The 12,644-nt window shown below is 40.4% G+C and overlaps 1 protein-coding gene and 1 long non-coding RNA gene across 4 annotated transcripts in view; both read right to left on the bottom strand.

The window, feature by feature from the left end:
- Positions 1-470, bottom strand: part of LOC117487147 — a 2,148-nt gene extending 1,678 nt beyond the window's left edge. For both annotated transcript variants that reach the window (XR_004556353.1, XR_004556354.1), the window contains exon 1: positions 1-470. This exon is cut by the window's left edge and continues 949 nt beyond it. This is a non-coding gene — a long non-coding RNA (uncharacterized LOC117487147).
- A 2,369-nt stretch (positions 471-2,839) lies between these two features.
- eif6 (eukaryotic translation initiation factor 6) lies at positions 2,840-12,053 on the bottom strand. 2 transcript variants are annotated; one of them, XM_034135820.1, is made up of 7 exons: positions 11,945-12,053; positions 10,628-10,767; positions 9,358-9,443; positions 7,537-7,712; positions 6,300-6,476; positions 5,427-5,611; positions 2,840-3,478 (listed from the first exon to the last, which is right to left on the bottom strand). In XM_034135820.1, exons 2-7 carry the CDS (start codon positions 10,732-10,734, stop codon positions 3,469-3,471), a joined length of 741 nt encoding a protein of 246 aa, XP_033991711.1. In that variant the 5' UTR covers positions 10,735-10,767; positions 11,945-12,053; the 3' UTR covers positions 2,840-3,468. The 2 variants fall into 2 exon arrangements, with proteins under 2 accessions (XP_033991711.1, XP_033991712.1); XM_034135821.1 differs by lacking the exons at positions 10,628-10,767; positions 11,945-12,053 and adding an exon at positions 9,836-9,867.
- Between the last annotated feature and the right edge of the window lie 591 nt (positions 12,054-12,644).

Below are 12,644 nucleotides of genomic sequence, written 5' to 3'. Positions count from 1 at the left end.
AAATTAAAACCAATATAAGAGAGTTGGCATAGAGGTTTTTTTAGGAAATGACTGTATATCTATATAACCATTATTATTATCATCAACCCTCCTCTCCTCTCTGTCCGTGTGTCCGTCTGCCTTTCTTTGAAAATACTTTACAAAAGGTTGTGATGCACTACACACCCTGCATGTTTTAACCGTTGTTTTTATAAATGTATGTATATCTTAATTGCATTGTTTAATGTAGACGTTTTGTAGATGTTTCCCGAACCAAAAACTGAAAATAAGCGAACGTTTTGAAGGAAAACAAAAGAACTGTGCGATCATATAATCGAGCTGTGTTACAAAGTGTGTTTTTCTTTAGGCTTTCTGACGTGTCACTGTTCGGAGGGGTGTACATAGACGCATTGCTGCAACCTTATTCAAAGCATTTGCCAATAAAGAAATCAATAAAAAGTTGCCTTTAAAATATCCTTCTTGTCTTTTGTTTGTTCTGTTCTGCTTTTTAAAATACAGTACATTCCATTTTTAATTAATTAAAAAAAGTATAATGAAATATTAACACCCACTTTTCAAATAGTTTTTTTTAACAAATCTCAGTTGTGTGATGCTACTCATCTGGAGAGGGTGTGGCTGTGCTGCGTCAATCAATCAATGTGTATTTATATAGCCCAATATCACAAATGTTACATGTGTCTCAGTGGACTTCACAGTTTGTACAGAATATCAGTGACAATACGACACCCTCTGTCCTTAGACCCTCTGTCCTTAGACCCTCTGTCCTTAGACCCTCACATCGTACAAGGAAACATTTCCAGAGAAACCCCACAGTTTAAAGGGAACATGGGAGAAACCTCAGGGAGAGCAGCAGAGGAGGGATCCCTCTCCCAGGACGGACAGACGTGCAATAGATGCCGTGTGTAAATTGAAAAGATAATACATTTACAACATAGGTAGACCAAATGTTTGGAAATGCATGTGTCTATAATAAGAAGATGAATCCACGAGGATGTCAACAATCCTGAGGGAGCCATCAGGGAAGTAGTATGATGAGAGTCAGGCAGGACCGCAGAGACAGGTTCAGCCACGACTCGAAGTCCAGGACTCAGATCAGGACTCAGGATCCCAGCGTAGATAGACACCAAAAAGAAATTTGGGGGAAGCTGGGTTATTGGGAACATGAGAGTACACAGGTACAGACAGAGAGAAGGGAGAAGTAAGGTGTCCCCCGAACTTTTTTTTGTAAGAAGTAGAAAGTACAGGTATTTGGGTTCAACATGTAAGAAGTAGAAAGTACAGGTATTTGTGTTCAACATGTAAGAAGTAGAAAGTACAGGTATTTGAGTTCAACATGTGAGAAGTAGAAAGTACAGGTATTTGGGTTCAACATGTGAGAAGTAGAAAGTACAGGTATTTGTGTTCAACATGTAAGAAGTAGAAAGTACAGGTATTTGTGTTCAACATGTAAGAAGTAGAAAGTACAGGTATTTGGGTTCAACATGTAAGAAGTAGAAAGTACAGGTATTTGTGTTCAACATGTAAGAAGTAGAAAGTACAGGTATTTGTGTTCAACATGTAAGAAGTAGAAAGTACAGGTATTTGTGTTCAACATGTAAGAAGTAGAAAGTACAGGTATTTGGGTTCAACATGTAAGAAGTAGAAAGTACAGGTATTTGTGTTCAACATGTAAGAAGTAGAAAGTACAGGTATTTGTGTTCAACATGTAAGAAGTAGAAAGTACAGGTATTTGTGTTCAACATGTAAGAAGTAGAAAGTACAGGTATTTGGGTTCAACATGTAAGAAGTAGAAAGTACAGGTATTTGTGTTCAACATGTAAGAAGTAGAAAGTACAGGTATTTGTGTTCAACATGTAAGAAGTAGAAAGTACAGGTATTTGGGTTCAAAATGTAAGAAGTCAAAGTAAAAAGTCGTCAGAAAAATAAGTAGTGGAGTAAAGTACTGATACCAGAAACATGTACTTAAGTACAGTAACAAAGTATTTGTACTCCACTACTTCCCACCTCTGGAATCAAGAATAATTCACCCTTCTTTTGATTGATTTTGCTAACCCGTAACTTCACTTATGAGGCAAAATATATCACCTCTAGTGTATGGCCCTCAGAGGAATACATTTGGACACCCCTGAACTAAAATATATCAAATAAATACCCCATGTTCACCAGCAGAGGGCAGCAAAGACACACGAGTGCCAGGTAGGTTTACACATAAGATAAGACACACACACTGCAGCTAGGGGTCTCAATCAAAAACAAAAATCCCAAAATGGTGATAATGTGGAGCTGAAAACAAATGTAGAAATCCCATTGGACGAGGGAGATGCTGCCTTCAGGGACTACATCTAAGCATCAGAGGATGACGTCTTACATAAGTAATCAGTCCTGCAAACAAAATCACATTCGAGTGAAATTAACTTTTATAAATACTTTTTATACTGAAACCTCAATGTTAGAGCAGTATGTAAACGCTGATTTAAATACTTTAAATATTGTTAGATAGTTCATTAATTAAGTTAATGAGAGAAGACAGTTTTGCTTCCTATGATTTATTTATGTAAGTATTGAGTAGTCTTGTCATTGCATGCAATAGTGCAAATTAACTGAGTACATTTACTAAAGTTCTGTTCTAAGATTTGAAGGTTTAGTACTTCAGTATTTGACTATACTATACTATACTGTACCTTAATCTGAAGCTGTATCTGACTAATAAACACAGCACCATAAATCACTTTAAATATAAACACTAAGTATTTAAATTACTTTTCTAACCAACTAAACATTCCTTCTTTCAACCGAGACTCCTCGTAACTCTCCTAAAATCATAAAGACCACAAACGGATAAAAAGAGGGTGATTTTATTTTTATTTTTACAAGACAGACGAGACGTACTGTTCGTTAAAAATAAACGGTGTTCAGGCCTTCGGTTCGAGTGAGAAATCAGTCTCATTTCATACAGAAAACATCCATCTCACTGTGTACACGTGTGTGTGTGTGTGTGTGTGTATGTGTGTGTGTGTATATGTGCGTGTGTTTATCGTACTGCATGCGAACATCAGTTTGACTACATTATCATATCATCTCTTAAACATAATACAGTCTTATCGACACAAGCTTCCTTTTACACTTTCTTTATGAAACAGGCACAGAAATAATTGACTTTTAACACGTTTTTTTAAGCACAGCTTCTCTACCAAACTGGGAGAAAACTACTAAATGCATTTGGATAATAGTATTCCCCATTCATCCCCCAAAAGCTTAGATGCCTCAGATTGCATGTGAGTGAGGCGTCAGACTCATCAACAACTCCTCCAGAGAGATTTAGAGAGGAAGTGCTGGGTGTTTGGCAGAAAGGGTTAAATGAGAGGTAAGAGATCAAGAAGGATGTGATATGAGGATAACTGTAATATGTCTGCAGGTGAGGGGGGGGGGGGGGGTCCAGCAGCTTGTTGGTTCTCTTGTTTGCGATCCTTACGCCATGCTGAGGGGAAACAGAGCAGAGGAGGAGTTCAGAACCACACGGAGACATTCAACGGTTTCTACAGGAAGGGAGGAAACGATGGCTAAAGAAGCTCTTCTTACAGAACGCAGGATGTGTCCTGCTCTTTGAGATCAGATGTACTTTGTTCACAATTTGGGACCTTTTTTCACAAATTCTGGAATTAACAAAGGAGGCGTTTCAATCTGTTTTTTACATAACATCTTGTCTGTTATTGTAATATTTCTTAAAAGCTATTACATGAACAGGTGGTAGCGTGTGTGTGTGTGTGTGTGTGTGTCACTTTTTAATTGCGAGCGCAGAACAGCATCACATGTTAATATTAAACAGTGTGTGTGTGTGTCAGTGAGGATGAGGATGAGTATGAGTATGAGTGTGTGTGTGTGTGTGTGTGTTGGCGTGTCAGTGAGGATGTGTGTGATGTTCCGGTGCAAATGAGTCAGTGTGTTACGATGGGCTCTCGCCTAAGATGTACGTTATTCATAGCAAATTGGCAGAGTTTGAGTTTGTGTGTTTCACTCGTTCTGTAGTTTGTGTGTTTCACTCGTTCTGTAGTTTGTGTGTTTCACTCGTTCTGTAGTTTGTGTGTTTCACTCGTTCTGTAGTTTGTGTGTTTCACTCGTTCTGTAGTTTGTGTGTTTCACTCGTTCTGCAGTTTGTGCTTCTCCTTGTGAGAAAAGAAAAGATGGAGCTTTATTAATCCCTCTGGGGAAATGCAGCAGTTTAAACGGCAGATTCACAGACTAGAGAAGGTACCTGCTAGGGATGGGAATTTGAAAGCAAATGTATATTCGAATATTCGACCCCCCAAAAAACGGTTAACTGAAATGTACTTATACTATAAAAAAATTGGGGTAAAAAAAAATTCTAAAATATTTTTTCTAAAAAAAAATGTTCAATAACTTTTGGAAATAAATAAATACATGTTCAAATAAGTTTAGAAACCAAGTCGAATTTGTCAAATGTATTGAACTGGTGATCACAGTTTGACAGCTATAGGCCTACAGCTTTCATGTGCGGAGGCGCTTCACAATCAGGCCAGCTGTAGAGAAGACCCTCTCAGCTGGAACGGAGGTTGCGGGTATAGCAAGGTATAGTATGTATATATATAAGTTTAATTTGGCATAGTTTGCACTCTACACCGCACTCACTAACCTGGTCGAAATATTTCCACACATTACTCCTTTTTGACGCCATGTCTGTTGTGTAGGACTCTTCTTAGAGTGTAAATAATTACCGGACTATGACTGGTAAAATATGTTGAATACCGGCAAAACAAAATGTCTATGTACTTTGCCGCCACACACGGTTGCCAAGCAGTGCTTATTGTTGTTTAGGCTGGCCACTCATGTGTCGCGAGTGTTGACAGGGGGCGGGGGAGCACGCTCATGAACTGTTAGCGCCGGAACCTCGCAACGGCTGCGGAGCGCATTTGTGCCGCATTTGGGCATAAGATGAGGTTTGAGTCTGCGTGATCTGCGTGTAGGCAGGGGCAGCAGCCATATCATTAGCTAGAACTAGATCAGATGGGTTTGGACATAAACGCGAGTGAAGTACCGGACGAGAGAGAGAGATCAGCACCTGCCTCTGCCCGCTGTGAGGGACCGGTGAGCGGAGCAAAACACACCTTGAGACGTCACCCAACACATTTAGCTATGGCACTGTGTATACATTGAACTATTCAATTTGATGATATGTAATCAACTTAGGCATCCCTCCCTCCCAAAAAACAAAATAACAAAAAAATAATTAATACCAATATTCATAACTCATATTCGAATACCTGAATAATTTAGAATATTCGAATAATCGTTCCCATCCCGAGTACCTGCTCGGTAAGAAAGGTAAATCTTTGTGGGTTTCACTATGTTGTATTTCATCACCTTGTACCTGCTGGGTGAGTAATAAAGGGGGAGTAAAGGGGGCGTACCTGTCGATGAGCGAGTCCCTCATGGTGGTGGCGATGGCGGACGGCTGCGCTGCGTCGCTGAGCCTGAAGACGCTCTCGATGACGGACAGCTCGGTGCTCGTGGTGTCCAGGCCGCAGAACGCACACCAGTCGTTCACCACCATCCCCCCGGCGATCACCTCGCTGCCTCGGTTCACCGTGCCCGCCTGCACAGGAAGTCACAAGTTAGCTGCAGACATTGCGGTGTGAATGCTGGAAACACTGCGGTGTGAATGCTGGAAACACTGCGGTGTGAATGCTGGAAACACTGCGGTGTGAATGCTGGAAACACTGCGGTGTGAATGCTGGAAACACTGCAAATCCAGAATGGAATTACGGGGCAAAAGTTTTATTTACAAGTTTTAAAAGTAAGCAGGGGAAACCAAACCAACTGAGACCCGTCTGTCTGCCGCATCGACACACACACACACTGTACCACACACACTGTACCACACACACACACTGTACCACACACACAGTACCACACACACTGTACCACACACACTGTACCACACACACACACTGTACCACACACACACACACTGTACCACACACACACACACTGTACCACACACACACACACACACTGTACCACACACACACACTGTACCACACACACCTACACACTTTACACACTTTAGTCAGTACTTCTACTTTCACCAGAGTATTTTTACACACGAGTATCTGTACTTCTACTTGAGTACAGGAAGTGTGTACTTTCTCCCTCTCTGCTCCCGGGTGTTTGTGTGTTTTCTTCCTGTATGTTCCTGCCTGTGTTCATGTCATAAGCTGCTCATAACCAATTGTGGGATTAATAAAGTAAGTGATTGATTGATTGATTGAGAGTCCACTCACCACCAGAGGGACCTGCAGCAGTGAAGAGAGCTCGTCCTGGTCCTCGATGGATGTTTTGGGGTGGACCAGACCTCCCTGATTACTGAAGGCACAGTAAGACCCGACCAGAACCTGCTCAGCCACCGTCTGACGGAAGACCTCCACCTTCAGGGTGTCCGCCAGGATCTCCTCCGTCTCCTGCACACAACACCACGATGAGAATGGTGGTAACCAGAACACAAACCACTTCCATGTATTCTGGGACAGTCCGGTTATCAAAGACGACTGGAAGGAGATACACAATGTGTGGACCCTAAAGGCCTGGCTTTGTTTTCACAGATCCAGAACTCTGCTGTAAAGAAAGGTCTACTCCCCAATTGGTCAGTCTTTTTGTCTTCATGTCTCATCTGTGTTTTTTGTGTCATCGTGTGTATATTGCTGAAAAGAACTATGAACAGATTGATGTCATTCATGTAAAGATGCAATGTACAATATACCGTGGCAATGTTTGACACTAACTGCCAATAGTCTCCTATTATACTATTTGTAGGCATATATTACAGGTCTCAGATATATATATAAAAAACATGTCTCTGAAGTGTTTGGCTCAAAATACCAAACAGATCACTCATTCTAGCCTCATAGGGGCTTGGACTGGGAGCCGTAGGGTCGCCGGTTCAAGTCCCCGACCAGACCTAAATATGGAGTGTGGACTGCTACTTGGAGAGGTCCCAGTTCACCTCCTGCCCTGTCGTGGTGCCACTGAGCAAGAAACTGGCGTACGCCATTTTTTGAGCGTACGCACCGTTTATAAATGAGGCCCCTGGTCAGTCCCTAATGTTCGTACTTTTTTTATTTTAGGCATTTCGGACAGACAAACTTAAGATGTACAATTACTATGTCTTGAAAAAACACTGTCATTGTTTGCTGCCAAATATATTACAAAATATATATGGTATTCCAGCTATTCATTTTCTCCCTCCCTTGTTTTGCGATACCGTGCAGCCTTCAGTAACACAATCTCACACTGAAAAAAACTTTGACTTTAATTGAATGTATTATGTCAACAAATCTCATAACTATTAGGTTAGTTGAAAGCAATAATATTAAATTGAAAGTAGGCGTCCACATGTATGTAAAAACGTGTCTCTGGAACATTTTGCATTTAGCTGCATCAAGCCTTCACTCAGCAACAAACCGATGAGATGTATTAATATTTAAATGATAAAGAACATGGTGGTGTAATGTTGAGTCTCACCCGGTCGAGGTCAGGATGGACCAGAGCCACGTAGTCGTTACAGGCGATGACGTTCCCCAGCGCCGACAGCCTCTCCTCGACCCGCTGCACGCGGACGGCGTCCGGCAGACTGTTCCTGATGTGCTGCAGCTCCTGGTCCGTCGTGCTGCTGGGCACAATGAGGCCGTGACGGTTCCCTGAACGCACCACGGACACAAAACCATCAGCACAGGTCACACCCCGGAAGATAATTGTTGTGAAAATCCTGAATGTCCTCTTCCAATATGAGAGTAACATGCTAACAAAGGTATCCCAACTGTAGCTGTGAACATGACGGGATGTATGATTACCTAGAAGAGCATCAGGACTGTTTGAGGCATATGATAGCTATGTGATTAACATGATGATTCAGCCTCTATGGAGAGAGACATATGACAAGCATGCTCATTTCTGACGTGGAGCTAATCTGAAGTAAACATTGAATACTGCTTTCTATTCCTCCATCTTGTGACTGTGTAACTCCCTCTCTTGGATATCAGCATGTGAAGGACACTGTTCAGGAACTAGTTGATGCTCTGTATGTGATGACTACTTCCATTCTGGAGAGGATCACAGATACATGGATCCTGAGGTTGAAGCTCAAGCCGGGGACGAGTGATTATTAACATTTTTAAGTATTCAGAAAAAGTCATATTTTTTAGATTTTGAGAAAAAGTCAGATTTTTTAAATTTGAGAAAAATTCAGATTTTTGAGGAAAAAGTCAGAATTTTGAGATTTGAGAAAAATTCAGATTTTTGAGGAAAAATTAAGATTTTTGAGAAAAATTAAGATTTTTGAGAAAAATTAAGATTTTTGAGGAAAATTTCAGATATTTTAGGAAAAAAACAACATTTTGAGAAAAAGTCAGAATTTAGATAGAAAGTCAGAATTTTGAGATTTTGAGAAAAAATCCGAATTTTGAGAAAAAATTCAGAATTTTGAGAAAGTCAGAATTTGAGAAAAAGTCAGAATTTTTCAGAAAAAAACCAACATTTTCAGAAAAAACTGAGTATTTCGAACATGACAGGATGTATGATTACCGACAAGAACCAGTATTCCTCCATCTTGTGACTGTGTAACTCCCTCTCTTGGATATCAGCATGTGAAGGACACTGTTCAGGAACTAGTTGATGCTCTGTATGTGATGACTACTTCCATTCTGGAGAGGATCAGAGATACATGGATCCTGAGATTGAAGCTCAAGCCGGGGGAGAGTGAGATTTGTCTAACAGTAATAAAGGTCCTTCTCTAGTGCGTTACACTAATGCACATTATAGGAGTCGTTCCCAATACTCTGCACATTCCTCTGGTTATTTTGCACAATACAGCGCCGGTGATGATGGCTGCCTTTTTTTCGTATTATTTCAGCGTCTGTTTACTTTTCACTATTGTATCTGTGTTATTGTGTTGCTCTGTTGGAGGAGGAGCCTGTGACCTCAGATCGACATTGTAGCTCTGCACACGACAATAAAAGCCTTGAATCAATAGCTCTTTACAACGCCACTGCTCTTTCAGCATTATGATTTACTGCACTTCAGAGTTCTACTGAAGTGCAGTATCTTAAAATGACTTTGGCTAATGTTTTTTGGTTAATGTCTTCAAAATGGGAAGGCCTTCTGTCTGCTTACATTCTTGGTAAAAAGCATTGTGTCAAATATTAGATAAAAAATAAATCACAGGGCCTTAAATGTTTTTGAAAAGATCAGTTTCCCTTTGTAATCAGTGTGTTAAAAATCTAAGCTTTCCAGCAGCCAGATGAAAGGGGTGAGACCTGTGAGTGTGTGTGTGTGTGTGTGACTCACCCACACACATCCTCCCGATGATGCGACAGCCTGCGATGGAGGCGTGAAACACCGGGATGGTTTCTGACAATTCCCCCTCGAACACACTGCGTCACACAGAAAACAACGGGCACTGGTTTCAGATCGGATTTTACATTTTTAAGCAATAAATAAACACGAACAATAATCACCATAAGACCATTTGAAGTACTTCTACTCATGGGAATGATTACGTTAGAAACAATAGTCACATTATCATTGAAAAAAATACTTGAAGATGTTTAAAGTAGCCAAGATTTTCTGTAGTATTATAACCTTTGAGGTGGAAAGGTACTCCGACTTAGTACTGAAGTACTCTATGAGGTGCCACCAGACTAATATCTCAGGTGTTTTACCTGTAGAAGTACTCTATGAGGTGCCACCAGTCTAATATCTCAGGTGTTTTACCTGTAGAAGTACTCTATGAGGTGCCACCAGACTAATATCTCAGGTGTTTTACCTGTAGAAGTACTCCATGAGCTGCCACCAGACTAATATCTCAGGTGTTTTACCTGTAGAAGTACTCCATGAGCTGCCACCAGACTAATATCTCAGGTGTTTTACCTGTAGAAGTACTCTATGAGGTGCCACCAGACTAATATCTCAGGTGTTTTACCTGTAGAAGTACTCCATGAGCTGCCACCAGACTAATATCTCAGGTGTTTTACCTGTAGAAGTACTCTATGAGGTGCCACCAGACTAATATCTCAGGTGTTTTACCTGTAGAAGTACTCTATGAGGTGCCACCAGACTAATATCTCAGGTGTTTTACCTGTAGAAGTACTCTATGAGGTGCCACCAGACTAATATCTCAGGTGTTTTACCTGTAGAAGTACTCCATGAGCTGCCACCAGACTAATATCTCAGGTGTTTTACCTGTAGAAGTACTCCATGAGCTGCCACCAGACTAATATCTCAGGTGTTTTACCTGTAGAAGTACTCCATGAGCTGCCACCAGACTAATATCTCAGGTGTTTTACCTGTAGAAGTACTCTATGAGGTGCCACCAGACTAATATCTCAGGTGTTTTACCTGTAGAAGTACTCCATGAGCTGCCACCAGACTAATATCTCAGGTGTTTTACCTGTAGAAGTACTCCATGAGCTGCCACCAGACTAATATCTCAGGTGTTTTACCTGTAGAAGTACTCTATGAGCTGCCATCAGTCTAATATCTCAGGTGTTTTACCTGTAGAAGTACTCCATGAGCTGCCACCAGTCTAATATCTCAGGTGTGTTTTAAGATGTTTTACCTGTAGAAGTTCTCCGAGCCGCCGACGGCCACCAGACAGTACGTGTTGGTGAGTTTAGCAAAGCAGCCGATCTCGTTGTTCTTCTCAAAAGACGCTCTCACAGCCATGATGACGGACAGAAGGGAGGTTCAGTATATATCCTGCAACACCAACACATATGTTAAAATCACATGGCTTTAAACACGGTGTTGGAAGAAGTCACTTTGTTTTCAAAACAAGTGGTGAGGACAGATAGAAACAAAACTGAATTGGACACCACCTTTTTTTTTGTACACACTAGTTTCCCTGCTATTTGTCAGCAACACCTGGAGACACAGGTATATGTGTGGCGTGTGGAAAATGAATGAGGAAGCAAATCATCTCTGTCTTATTTTAGGAGAAACACATACCGGCAAACTGACTATTTGTGAGAAAGATGACATGTCTGTAAACGGACCCCATGTGGTGTTATTTTAAATGTAAATAATGCATTCTGGGACTGAGAAAAAGAACTTCAGCCAAACAACACTGTAGCATGTTTTTAGAGTTAGTAGAGTAAGGAGGAATTGTTTCTAGTTTACTTCAAAGTGCAGTGTCTGCAGCAGCAATGTTCGTTTTTACATTTTTTATTAAAAGTGTACTGATATGTCCAAATGTCACATCTTGGGTCCCAAGTGTGGACAAACGGTTCTCAAGATGTTGTCAGGTGCAAAAATAACCCAGTGTTCTCGTTATTAATAGGGCAGGTACAATAAGAAGTTTTTCTGCCTGCTCCTTGCCTCCATGGTCACAAAAAGTGTACATAGTTTGTTTTAAAATAACTGCCATGTGTGGAACAAACAAATAAACAAGATTATATTTCTTTGTGCACGCTATTTTTCAGAACATTTATCACAAGTTATAGTTTAAAAACGTTATTTGGACATGTTCCCACCGCAAATGACTTCTATGCTTTTTACTCTGTCCATCTTATTGGACAGTTTAACCCAAAGCTAGCCGGCTAAAGCTAGCCACGTTTAAGTAGTTTTCGCTTTTTAACAGTCAGCGAGGAACACGTGTGAGATTAGCTCATAGTCCTGTCAACAAACAGCTTCAAACTACTTCACAAAAGGTGTTTGTTTTTCAATAAATACTGAAATTAAGAGAAACGAGTAGTGACAGTTTAGCACAGAACTAGCCGGCTAAAGCTAGCCACGTTTAAGTAGTTTGTTTGTTAACAGTCAGAGAGAAACACGTGTGAGGTTAGCTCCTGTTGTTATTAAGAAACAGCTTCAAATCACTCCTCGGTGGTGTTAGTTTTACTATAGCCGCTTAAATTAAGAGATAATAGTTAGTTACCTGAGTTCGGTTCTCTGAACATGCGTGGTGATTCCCTTCAGAAAACACACGTGTTGTAATTCCGCTTCCGGGTCAACGTGATGACGTAGGACGTACCATGCGTTATATAAACAAAACATGCAACTTCGGGAGACAGACAGACAGACAGACACACACACGCTCACACGCACACACACACACACACACACACACACACACACACACACACACACACACACACACACACACAGACAGACAGACAGACAGACAGACAGACAGACAGACATATACTTTATTTAAATTGTGAAATTATTTTGTCACAGCAGCATTTTGACCGTCAATCTACGAGAATTACAAAATAACTTAAAAAAATAGAATAAAATATAGATAAACATTACAAATGTAAAATAAAATAAAACCAATATATACATATACTCAGTAAAAAATAGCTATATTCAGAGGAGTTCTACCTATTCTACACATTATAAAGTATACAGGATCAAATAGAATTCTCTCTAATATACCAATCTGCTGAACATATACACATAGTGTAGGCTACTATATACAGTACAATAAAACAATTACAAATAAAGACGTTTTTATTTATTTCAAGGGTGATGGAAAAATATATTGTTTTCCACACAGATAATTGTATTTATGGGAAAATCTCACATCCATAGGAAAAATACCCCAAAGTCAAAGTCCTTTTACAGACATGGAA

This window comes from Trematomus bernacchii, unplaced genomic scaffold (assembly GCF_902827165.1).
Source record: "Trematomus bernacchii unplaced genomic scaffold, fTreBer1.1, whole genome shotgun sequence".
NCBI classification, from domain to species: domain Eukaryota; kingdom Metazoa; phylum Chordata; class Actinopteri; order Perciformes; family Nototheniidae; genus Trematomus; species Trematomus bernacchii.
Note: the sequence above shows the minus strand (reverse complement) of the source record. Positions and strands in the feature narration are given on the sequence as shown.